Raw genomic sequence first — 13496 nt, forward strand, 5'->3', positions numbered from 1 at the left:
ATTTAAACATCAAAGTGTCACCCCTTGAAACTAAAAACATACCCATGAGAAGAAAAAAATATCAATCCCCCAAGCACGATATTACTGACCCCGACATTGTACATTTCAGTCTTGCTAACTGTTTGTTTGTCTTTCTGATCACTTTTATTTACAATCACAACTTTTTAAGCCTGCAATGAAATTGATTCCAATCTTTTTGAAAAGAAAAATTACATTTTCAGTAGTCAAGTCTGTCCACTTTCAGGACAAAATTTGTGCCTGAACATTAACCCCAACCAGCCACGGTTATATACTCGGACCCTACTTGATCTATTAAGAATCTAAAATGTACGTTTTGACTCTGAAAGAAAAATCTAATACAAAAAATATATCCAAACTCTTTTCTTTGTTTTAATAATGTTGTTATATATTTTTGAGATCTTCTTGTATGCGCGGACCTTTTCTGTATAATAATAACACAAGTTGATTAAATTTGGGTTTCACAATAAAAAAAAGTTGTATGCTACGACCTTTACAAGATTAGATTATTGCTTAGTAATTACAAGTTAATCATAATTCATGCAAGTTGGAAACCATACAACACCCGTAAAGTTTAGGTAATATTCAATTAGAAATGACTGATTAGATGATTCTGTTACCCACCTTTTAAAACCGCAGTATGAACAGTATTTTGCATGTAATGTACACACAAAATTATAGATTTAGTTTATTTTTTCTTCTGAATTCGAATATGGTACTTAAAAGTGGTTACATCACTACATTTTTCTTCTTCTTTAAAAGAACTAAACTTTCATTTAGCTAGCATAAGAGATTACAGACGGGATTAAGGAGTTTAAACCTCAGGTCTACTCTTCCAAAAAGGAGGAACAGCTCAGTGGAGAAAAACCCAACATCCACATATATATATATCGTTTACTTTCCCATGAGTGCAATAGTACGTACAAGGCCTAATTAATTTGTTGGCGGACACATTTAGCATTTCTGTATGAATTAAGCATGAAAGTCTTGTCTTGAAAACTGCATTTTCAATATCGAAATACTAAGATATGGAGAACAAAGTTCTCTTAATTACTTAATACCATATGGAACTGTTATGGCTTATGACTCCAAAGTGTATTTGTTTTTGAGAAGTTATCCTTATCCAACAACTGAAAACAACTTTCCACCGGCCTAGCATGATGAGCTCAAGGGATTAGACAATGGAGCTCTTATGCTAAAGCACCCAATGATTCTAAGAAAGAGTGTCAATGTAATGGTCATTTACTTTATTAATGGTTGGATAAGATGCCAAAATCAGCAGCTAATTTAGATAATACACTAGATTATTTTTTCCTCCATTTCATGAATAATCACGAAGGCAGGCTCCTGCTAAAATCATACTAGTTAATATCTGATTAAGCTAAAATTACGTTCATGCAGCAAAAACCATAATGATAAGCTCATCTTATGCATGCACGACAAGTACAGACACGAATTACAAAGGGTTCCATATTGGATCTCTAGGGCTAAAAACGCAAGACTTGACTCGGGAATTAAGCAGTTCTAGAGCGAAGCTAGTCCTGATGCACCTCGGAGTTTTGTACTGATTAATGGAAGCACCCTGACTGATGAAATGATCCATTAAAGCATCAAACGAACCAGGCTCAACCACACGTATCTCCAGTGGTCCAACGGACTTGTCATAAGTACGACAGCGTTTGTATATGTAATCAAGTCCTTCTTCAACGGCCATGCAACAATCTTCAAGAACGCTAACTTCCATTGTATCATTGGCTATTTGATCAGTGCTGAAACCGTTAACCATTGGCGGTGTATGATATACGATCTCCCAAAACAATACGTAATGTCCAGGAATAGATGAAGTATCAGCATAACTGGTGTATTCTACGAGCAGGGCACTTTCCAGGAGCTTTTTAGCTGCGGTAACACTGTTATGAAGATCTTCTTCACTAGTTTTGTCATTGTCAATGCTTAACACGACATTTCTACGGCAGATGAATCGTAGTTGCGGAGCTTTATTGTAAAATCCAGTTACCTGCACGACATCTCCGATTCGGTACCTGCATAATCCTAATATATATATGTCCCAAAAGAAAAATCAAAGGGTTATATAATTCATATGTGAAAACACTAACTAACACGAAATGAAGTCTAAAGATTTCGTCTTACCAGCAAAAGTTGTAACAACAAGTTCATAGTAAGATCCAATCCTGACATTGGCCATGTCGACTAATTTCTCCTTTTCAACCTCATCTTCATCCACTGGTCCATCATCATTCAATGGTATAAATTCGAAATAACCCATGTTTGGCAAAAGGGTAAATGCCACGTCGTCCGGTTTGCACAGTGGCTCCAAATTTACACCAAAGTAACATTCGGATGAAGCATACATTGTACAAACCAAAGGTAATTTTCCAGCAGTATAATACTCTAAGGCTGGGATATACTGCGCCATGGATCCAGTAACTACAGCTTCAATGTACTTAGTTTTGGGCCATAGATAGCCTAATATTCCGTTCCACGACTGACAACTACAAATTTCTTCGATTTCATCAGCTGCTTTTGGGTCTGGATACTTCAATACATCCAACATTGATGATCGACAACCCGCGTCTGTGATAGTTGACCCTAACTGACCAGTTCTGATGTCGTTACACAATTCAGGCCAGTTATGTTCAAGAAAGCTAATGGCTCGGAGGAAAGCTGAGGCAAACACCGCTCCGAGTCTGAGGACTTGCTTACGGTATATTAAACCAGCTAGGAGTTGACAGTACATACTTTGACGACTATCAATGCATAAGATGGTTTTATCAGGGCTCGTAAAGTCGTTGAATGAGTCACGCACTCTGCACTTAAAATGTTTGCTTTTGTAGTAGCTCGTGAGCACTGGCCGAGCTGGTAACCCAGAAGGTGTCAATGTCTCTGCTTTTACAAAGTTCAAGTACATGGCTTTTCCCTCGTCAAGGCCCGGTACATACCTACACAATTCACGTCGACATCAATGAGATAAAGGCCGTAGAACGATGAGAAGTGACTGAATATACCTTTTATGCGAAACACGCCGCAATGCACTAAACAGAGCTTACATTTCGTCATTAAATTTTTGATGCATCATATGAACGTGACATACATATTGTTCTTTACGGCACGAAAAAAAGAAGAAGTGATTCTTTGTTGCCATTAACAGAGAGAAAGTAAAACTGAAAATAGTTTATGATTAAGATTTGAAGTAAGAACTTACTGGTTCATAATCGGCATAATCAAGTTGTATAAATATGTTCGGCGATCATGGTCTTCAGCTATAGTAGGCATCAGCTTAGGTACTCCGGCCGAAGTTCCCGAACTGTAAATTAATTAATTAATAGACAAACGACTAATAATGGATGAGAATAGTTATTAATTAATTAATTAATTAAGAGTTGAGTAAGAATTTATATAAACCATAAAAGGTGGGATTTATGAACATAACGTACCTGCATAACATTTCAGTGATAGGGCGACCAGAAAGAATAGAAGAATCTTCCCCATTAGCAATTCGTTGAATATACGGCCGAATTCGAGCATAACTTACAACGGGGACACGCTTCTTAAACTCAGAGATCATTGTCTTCTTCGAACTTTTCATTGTTGAAACACCATCCATGAATTTTTTCAAATATTCAGTAGACTCATTTCTGGTTATAATCTCTTTCAAAATATTTTCTTGAACTTCATTAGCATTACTTGTTATGCGTTCAAGATCTTTTAGAGCTTCATCACCTTTATATTCCAACCTTTTACCATCCATAATGCAAAGAAAGAAAGCAAGAAGAAAACCAAGTGTTTTTGTTTGGCTCGTGAAACTTGAATAGTCTTTCTTATGTGGGGATATCAGCTCAATGAATGGTCTATTTATAATACAGTATAATTAAAGTATTTAATTAATTATGTGTTGTGTCAATTAATTAATTAAAATATTTAATTAATTAGTGAATGGAAAGTACTCTGATAATTATGTGTTGAGTTGTGTATTTGAACTTTTTCCAGCCGCTATCCAAATTCCCAATGGCCAAAATGCTTCCTATTGTCCTCAAATCAATTCCTGGTGTCACTGTAGTAGGGTGGTAAAGTCACTCAGTGATGATATCGGCGACCTGCGTTCGGTACCAAATTTTTTACCATATAAAAATAAAAAGAAGACCTCAAATCAATTTGTACTGCTAGCTCGGAGAGACTATTCCGAATCTGAAACGCGATACGTTACCACGCATCCATTTCTAACACCGTTATACTATTCTCTTCAGTGGTTTAGAGCGCGAAAGCAAATTCTTTTCAAGTCAAAAATAAATAAATATATAATAAGCCAAGAGGGGAAAAGAAAAATCACAACTTAGCAATGGTGTTTGTTCTTCTTATCTTATCTGCCCTAATAAAGAAACGATGACGTCTCAAAGGTGATCCAACAAGAAGAACCCTCTAATTTATTTCTAATTGTGATACCATCAATCTCTTCTTGGTTGAGGGAAAAAAGGAGAGGGAAATATATGGTTGGTTAGCTTGAGATTAACCGAATAAGTTTTTACTCCAATTTTACATTACATTTGTTGGGGTATTTATATTTTGTGAAAAGTGTAGACTATTATCTCTGAATTCATTTAAAACAAAACAATCATAGGTCTACTAGATTTTGATAATTCCTCATATACGTAATTGGTACCCTGTAACAGCAATGGCATTTTGCAAGTTGTAAGAAGTATAAAGGTCATTCAAAACCCATTAAAATGAAGCCTTTAAGCAATTATATTCCTCTAACTACTAGACTACTAGTTAGAAACACTGATTAGATTAGATATATCGGAATTTATCCGAGTTGGATTAGAAAGAATTCTTGTGATCGACATGGTAATCAACAGTAATATTATCTATCAACAGTAATATTATCCATCTATCAATTGATGTTTGTCCTTGTTGAGGATATCTTCATCACACATGTCCATTCTCATTGCTATATGCTTACGATCGCCGCGTCCTAATTCCTTTTTTTTTTCCTTGTCGAATACTATGCGGGTTCTTCTTGTCTATCCCCTCCTTCCCCTGCCCTCCATTATTGATTCTTGCAAAAAGAAGAATAATGTACGTACAAATTCCATTTACACTATTTAATTTACCTTGTTAGGCAATAATTTTGATAATGCATGAGAAAGTAAATATGTACTGTAGTTCTTTGTTTCTTCTCTTTGTTCTGTTTTAACATGCATGACTAGGCGCACACTCAAATGATACTACCTGCCTTCCATTACTTGAAAAATTACATGATGATCCAGGAAAGTCTATCCGAATACTTGATTGATTCCACACTGCATTCATCGATAGGATGACGTTCGCGCAACTCTTATCCACATATTTGATGGCCGCGCGCGTGTAAGATTCCCATCTCCACCTATGTCTCAAAATTGTGCTAAAGCATGGATTGCACCCTTATGGTTATGGATGACGAACAAATAATTAATCCCCTTACAATTTACATTAAGTTTTCTTTCTTTTTCATCATCACTTCCTTTTTGCTGTTTCGAATCGAAAAATCTTTTTTATGATGGTTACATCCACACAATATAGACTACTTAACAAGAAAGACGTACACGCTCAACTAAAATTTATGGGTCACTAATTGCAGGAAGCACTACAGGAGGCAGACTTTTGCAAGAAGATATAAAACACCCATTTTCATTGAAACTTAATCTTGAGTGACACTGTCTTGTGTTGTAGATTAATGGGTGTTTGATGACGCATGCAATTGTACTCGCATGAGAACTTTTTATTATTGTTTGAATTTGGTTTTGCTTTTTCAGAAAAAGGTTAAACAATGACACACCACACACTTGATGATTCGATCAGTGTTTCAGCCTTATTGAATCATGATTGAAACCAATATGGGTTTCAACTTTGAAATGAAATGTGAAAGAGAATGAAATTCTGGAATTTACATGGAAAAAGAGGTGAAATTATTGAGAGTTTAGGTATCTGTCTCCTTTTATGTATCTCAACAGTGTAAACAAACTAAGCATGCAAATGATCAATAATTTAAAACATTTCCCTTTTTACTGCATGGGTTTTCATTTCTATGACTCAGATATGAAAGGTATCGCTACTCAACTTTTTTGTTTGGTTTCCGGTGAAGAAATTTTGAGTGATGAATGGCCTAAGATAAAGTGGTTGGTATATGTCGGTTCCTATACTATTATAGATGGTTAAAGCATGGCATTTTTGTGCCAAATGTTTGGGTTGGAGAGGGAAAGAAACTTGCCAGAGCTTTGCTGAGCAAAACAGGGCATTTTTGTGACAGATGTTTGGGCGGGAGACGGGAAAAAAACTTGCTCGGAGCATTTCTGATCTAGCCAGTTGTGATCATAGTTATGAGTAAAAACTTTTCCAAGTTAACTAAATTAATAAAGTGTCTTTCATATATTTTAAATGGCCACCGTTTGAGCCATTTGACGGTCAGAATCTGCTTGCGAAAAACGGTATACAAGTGAGCTGATAAACAATCCTGTTAAAGGGGCGGGTGGTTTCATTGGAGTGGCGCCAAACCTAATAAGACAAAAAGGATCATTAGATGCTAATTCAAGTGTCCCTTATCAAAAAAATATGAAAATGACCAATTAACCCTTATTATTAATAATCTAAATTAGTGATGATAATCAAGATTAGTGTTGATAATCAAGATTAGTGTTGCAAATTAATTTTCACTTATAATAACTCTAAAATCAGATTTTTAGAGTTATAAAAAAAAAATTAGAGGAGAAGAAAAAGAAAACTTATGTGATATTTGTGAAACCCTAAATTTTGATTCACTCAACCAAAATGAGTGATTCCATTGGCAAATTTGAGATGGGTGAATCTCTATACGATAAAGAAAACAAATACTACATACATCTTGATGGAGATCCTGATATGGAGTATTTGTTAGATGGTAGAGATGTTTTAACCCATAGTGAAGGTCAATCTCAATCAATTGAAGAAATTAGCCAATAAAGTGAAGAACCAGAGCCCGAAACTGACCAAATATACTTCTAAATTAGTTCCCATTAGCTTTTTGTCGCTCAAAACTATCTAAAATACGTAAAAAAATCAAAACTTTTACATTTTCAGAATAACTTACGGTTGGAATTGTGCTCTTGACCAACTGTAACTCTGTGTTACGGTTCATAAATTATCGAATACCAACCGTAACTGGTAAAATTTGGGGAAAACCCAATCGGAATACCAGTTACGGTTGGTAAAAAAAATTCGATACGAACCGTAACCTAATTACGGTTTGAAACATGACATCATATAGCAACCGTAACAAATAACGGTTGGTAACTAATGAATCGAGACCAACCGTAACTGACTTACGGTTGGTATTTCAACTAATTTTTGAACCGAATAAATTTCTAAGACACAGTATGTTTTACGGTTGGTAAGGTTATTTGAGTTACAAGTCGTAACTCAATTACGGTTGAAACATCCAGAAAGAATTACGGTTCGTAACTTAAGTATCGAGACCAACCGTAAATCAATTACGGCTGCAAAAAAAAATCGTAACTGAACATTCTTTCTCAAAATCAAGAAATTACGGTTGGTATTTGAGTTAAATGAATCGTAACATCAACCAAATCTATAGTTACGGTTCCAATTGGCGTTATTGCCAACCGTAACTCACATGCTACACAGAAATTTCAATTTCGTTCCAAACCCTGATTTTTGATACAAAACTAACTTCAATCTTCGTTAACCTTCTTCTTCGGCATCTCTAATATAGTTTTCAATCAATGATTATCAATTTTTCAAATTTCCGATTAATCGAGGACGATGAAAATTTCAGTTTTAATGGAAGAGGAGAAGAGAAGATGAAGATGAAAAAAAAACTGTTTTGATTTTTTTGATTCATTAGGTTTAGAAATAGGGGAGGACAATTATGTATTTTCAACCAAAATAGAATGGGTAAATTAGTTAATTTACAACCTTATAGGAGATTCCCTAACCAACTAGAGGGACATTGTTATCACACTTGCCGTCCCTCTAATGGAACATGCCGCCCCTATAACAGGATTGCTGATAAATGCACATTTCATAAAACACAATTCAGTTGGCAATGAATTCATTAAGTACCGACAATGTTATAACAACAATTTTACATGGCAACTTTCAGCGCAATATTTACTTCCCAGAACAATGCTGATTCAGAACTAAGTTGACAGTGGAAACACCAGAACTCAAAGTCCATACTGCAAGATGATAAAAATTTGAACTTTAATACAAGATAACAAATTTAATTTGAACTAATAATTTAAACATATTTAAAGATGAATTTGAATTGAAGTAAATGTTATCGTGAATTGCTTACATGGTAATCATCCATGTAATCACGGCGACCACACTGAAAAGAGAAAGCCCAGGACACAAATTGAGAAAGCCCATGCACCATCTTCTTGAACGATTTTTTTGGGGACAATGGTTTTTTTTGGGGACCATGGTTTTATTTTGGGTAAAGACATTAGAAGTAATTCTAGGTCATCCCATATCTAGTTATTTATTTAATACCTAATCTACCCTCTTAATTAATTTTAGGTTATGATTAGTGAAATGATTTAGTTAAAAACAATTAGTGAGATTAAATTAAAAGATGGGTTTATTATTAGTTGAGTAGAATTATTGTGAGAGTAGAGTTAGAGAAGATGAATGAGAAAAACATGGAAAATAAAAAAAAAATCCAATTCACCCCCTTTGAGTATTCAAGTGATGAAAACTCATCTAATTCTTCATCTCCATCCTCTCCTAGAATATTTGTTAATCTTCAAAATGATCCGGATTTGGCTTATTTCTTAGATGGTGATTGTATTCTTCCCCAAAATGAAACTCAAGATGAAAATGATGGATTTTATCAACCACAACCGGAGGAAGAGTATTTGGGTGAACAGGTATGCTCCAAACTTATATAATGTATGTTGAATTGGTAAAAACTTCCCCAAAAATGTAAATTTTTGAACTGGATTTTGCACAGTTCGGTTACATTATATGAAGAACATGTAACCGAACTGTTCTGAAGGTGTAGTTCGGTTTCCTTGTGAGATGAATAAGTAACCGAACTCATTTGAAGATGTAGTTCGGTTACTTTATCCAAACACGCAGGTTACCGAACTCCATATTAATGGAAGTTATGAGATGCAGTGTTATGTTCGGTTGGTTCGCAACTAACCCAACTTTACGTAAAAATAAAGTTTAACTAAGTGTATACATTTCGGGTGGTTCGCAAACTGCATGTACCAACTATCTAACCGAACTATGTTTAATAAGTTCGGTTGTTTCGCAAACTTGAACCTAACAGCATGACCAATCGAACTTAACAAACAAAAAAAATCTGAAGTTCCAGTGTCTAGTTCGGTTATCTACATAAAATACAAAGTAACCGAACTCTGTTCCTTTTATTAGATCGATTGTTGCGATAAAATTCACATGTTACCGAACCCTGTTCCTTTTATTTGTTCGGTTGCTTTGCAACTTGCTTAACCAACCGAACAATGAGTTCGGTTTTCATGATAAAATTATTATGTGACCGAACTTATTTGTGATTGCATTGATGTTGTTACATTTCTTGTAGATGGAATCCCAACCTATACCAATTCATAATCAACCTTCTCTGATTGGTATGTTGTTCGAAGATACATCTCATCACTATGCTAATGAGTTGGTATTTGACTTACCTATTGATGCGAAGAATTGGGCTAGAGAACATGCCAAGAGAGTCAATTGCGTCTTGGTTTTTAATGGAAAAGAAAGCAACACTCGTTTTGAAATGGTTTGTGAGAGAAGTGGAGATCCCGATGTTAGTCACAAGAGGAAGGGTTATGAGTATAAAGTAAAGACGACGAGGAAGAACACAACGTGCTCAAAGAAAATCAAATGCCCGTTCAAGATAGTATTTAGCAAGAGCAAATTAACGACGAAATGGTTTCTAGCTATGAATAAGGTGGTAGGTCGTCATAACCACCCTCGTCCGGATGATCTTGAAGGGCATGCAATGGCCGCAAGGCTCACTCCTCGAGAAATGGAAAAAATAGCCGAGTATAGGAAACTGTGTATTCCACCTTCCACAATGCTTCGCTTATTAAAGCAAGATAACCCGGGTAACGTATCATCTTTGTACACCATTTACAATGCGATTGAGACGATTAAAAGGAATGAATGGAAGGATAGAAAAGTAATGCAACAATTATTTTTTTTGGCTCAAGAGAAAGGCTACGCGGTTCAAAAGAAGGTAGGTCCGGAAGAAGAAATAACTCATCTCTTCATTGCCCATCCGAAGAGTGTTCAATTGGCTCAATACTTCAATGAAGTTCTTATAATGGATTGCACTTAAAAGACAAACAAATACGAGATGCCATTGTTGAACATTGTTGGTCGTACGTTGACGAAGTCACCGTTTACCGTTGCTTTTTGTTTTCTAAAGGACGAGCAAGAACCAAGTTACACTTAGGCGTTACAACAAGTGAAGGTGATCTACCTAGATGATGAGATCCCCGGGGTTATCATGACGGACAATGACGTAGCATTGATGAACGCAATATAGAAAGTCTTCCCATTAGCACATAATATGCTTTGTACATTTCATATATGGTGCAATGTGATGAATAGGTGCAAGCCTCAACTTTGTCCACCTAAGAGGAAAGGATTGGAAGAGATTAGTAAGCTACCGGAAGATGAACAAGCGGAAGCAAAAGAGGAATTCGATAAACAATACGCCATAAATCACGCTAAATGGGTTGCCTTCTCCGGGGAATGGGAGGCATTGACTTGGTCTCTCACCGAAGAAGAGTATTATCTAAATCTTGTCGAATTTAGAGAACATTAGTCTAGCCCCGAATATCCGGACGGTATAATAACGTATGTGGTGGAGCAATGGTTGGAACCGCATAAAGAGCGCTTCGTTTATGCTTTTACCAACAACTATAAACACTTTGGGAATCAAGCGACAAGTTTGGTAGAATCGTCTCACCACCGGTTGAAGAAAAATCTCTTTGGATGTGTCGATAATTTTGTGGTTGTGTTTAACGCAATGGAGAGTTACTTCAAACGCGATATTGAGAGAATTAAAGAGAAGTTCCAAAAAAAGCCGCATCATGAAGTACACAAAGATTGTAGACAAAGATGGTAACATCAAGAAAATGGCGGACCTTCGGTTGTTTAAGGGACTCCACTATAATGTTTCACATGCTTGCATCAAGAGGTTAATGGTTGAGGTGAATTTGATTGACATATGGGGAACCAAGCCGGATGAGGTGTGTGTTTGCAACATGATGAAGTCTATGGGACTCCCTTGTCGCCACATGATATCTAAGTATGAACATGGCATAATCCCTTTAAGCGATATTGATCCACATTGGCAACACTTAAGTTTTGTCCCTCCTCCAAAGGGCGATGTCGGTGAAGAGTTTGGTGACAATGAAATGGGAAGAGCGGTTATCGAAATGTACCGGAACATGAACAACCTCTAAACGCAAATCTTTTGGGATGACATGCGACCTATCGTTTTTCCGCACACTTCGGAGAATATGCAAGAACTGAGTAAAGGCAAGGGAAGAGGTAGGCCAAAAACCAAAGAAACAAAAAAACAAGTTAGAGAATATGCAAAGGTGTTGGATAAGAAGGAAAGTTAAATGACCCCTTTTACTAGAGATCCTTGTGGGCATGAGCATACCGAGGTGAAGTACCAAGAAGATTCGAAGAAAAGGGGAAGGAATATTATTCAAAAGGGCGAGTCAAGTGAAAGGAATATGAAGAAAAAAGGACCAATGTTACGCTCTCAACCTACTCCGTCGGAACCAAGTCAAGTGAAGCTAAAGGCTCCAATTGATAATACACCACCTCCTGTTGATAAAAGGTACTTGGAAGAGCTACCTCCTTATATTATAGATTACGTCATATCCATCAATGATGTCCATCCGGATGGTAATTGCGGTTTCCACGTTGTCAAGGAACAACTAGGGCCTTTCACTCAAGGTGCCAAACTATATGGTGACAATGAAATCACTTATATTCGTCAAAGGATGAAGATGAAGCTAAAGGAAAAACCGGAATTTTACAAGAGAATGTTGTCCGATGGGGATGATAGCCTCAACATGCAATTCCTTAGGTATCAAATCCGTCTCCACGGGGGCAATCCAATCACAAGGGACCATTGGATGGGCATGCCGATATGTGGGCACTTAATCGCCGACGCATTCAATTGTGTGGTTCACTATTTCTCAAAAGGTGCTGGTTTCACATACACTCCCAAAACAACCATATGTGTCGAGAAACTTAGACGTATGAGAGTGGTGATTGCGTTGGTTAACAACAACCATTTTGTAGGCCTCCGGTTAGAAGACAATTGTCCATTGCCTCTGATATGCGCATACTCTTATTGGAATGGATTTAACCCCGACACGATGTTGGGTTGGTGCATTATGTATGAACATAACATGGAGATGTGGAAAGCTTTGGAGGAATCGAACAAAATTATACATTGACATGCAATTTCCCTTGGGGATGATTAGATGTACCCTTGGCTAGAATATATGTATGCTTTTGAACATCATCATATGAATGTAAGATTGTGTTTTTTGGTATTTGGTCTTATTTTTGTGTTATTTGCTCATATTTTGTTGTTTTTCGCATTGCATTTTATAGAAGTTCTCCACTCTTGATCTTTTCCATCAGTTTCTTCAACATTTTAGCACTAGCTAGACTTTTTCTATTTAGAGAACAAGAGCATAAATAAACGACTATTTATTCTCTTTTCAATCAAAAGCATAAATAAATGACTAGAAATAAAAGACGAGAGAAAGTTACATGAGCGAACATAACACTTAATATCCAAAACGCGTTATGAAAAAGGTTTTGAAGATGCGGAAATGATCCTCATATTTGAAATCCTTTCTTTTCCATCGTCTCCATTCATTTTTTGATGTTAAAACGATTTCCTCATATGTTTCACCCCTAAGTCGATACATCCTTACAGTACGAAATAAAGCCATAAATTCCACAACTCTATCTTTAATCTTTCCAAATCGAATGAACAAAGCTATATGATCACGGTTATGAGAGTTTGTTGTGTCGGAGCAGAATTTCTCATGAATTTTCCCCCAATAACTTTGACTCATAATACCATTCATTCGTCGTTCTTCACCCTCTTTGGATAGTATAGTATGTAGTTTCTGAAAAGAGAAAGATCTTCATCTAGAGTAAATGTAGGAGTAGTAGCTGCCATTTGTGAATATTTTGAGACAAAATATTAACTATGAGACACTTATTTATACTACTAAGGTGTATAACGGCTATAAAAATAGTTGTTACTTGAAATTTGTGTCATTCAAATTTCAAAATATATAGTTCGGTTACATAAGAAACAAATAGACAAAACCGAACTCAAGGGTTCGGTTACCTGGAAACTTTACACGTATAACCGAACTGAAGGGTTCGGTTGGTTCTGTAAAACC

At 36.2% G+C, this 13496-nt stretch overlaps 1 protein-coding gene across 1 annotated transcript; it reads right to left on the bottom strand.

Moving 5' to 3' along the window:
• Positions 1–1244: 1244 nt before the first annotated feature.
• On the bottom strand, positions 1245–3866 carry LOC113314582 (putative indole-3-acetic acid-amido synthetase GH3.9). Its single transcript, XM_026563263.1, has 4 exons — positions 3474–3866; positions 3242–3343; positions 2170–2978; positions 1245–2070 (listed from the first exon to the last, which is right to left on the bottom strand). The coding sequence occupies exons 1-4, from the start codon at positions 3785–3787 to the stop codon at positions 1475–1477; spliced, it is 1821 nt and encodes a 606-aa protein (XP_026419048.1). The 5' UTR covers positions 3788–3866; the 3' UTR covers positions 1245–1474.
• Positions 3867–13496: the final 9630 nt, after the last annotated feature.

The sequence above is a fragment of the Papaver somniferum genome, chromosome 1 (assembly GCF_003573695.1).
Source record: "Papaver somniferum cultivar HN1 chromosome 1, ASM357369v1, whole genome shotgun sequence".
NCBI lineage: Eukaryota > Viridiplantae > Streptophyta > Magnoliopsida > Ranunculales > Papaveraceae > Papaver > Papaver somniferum.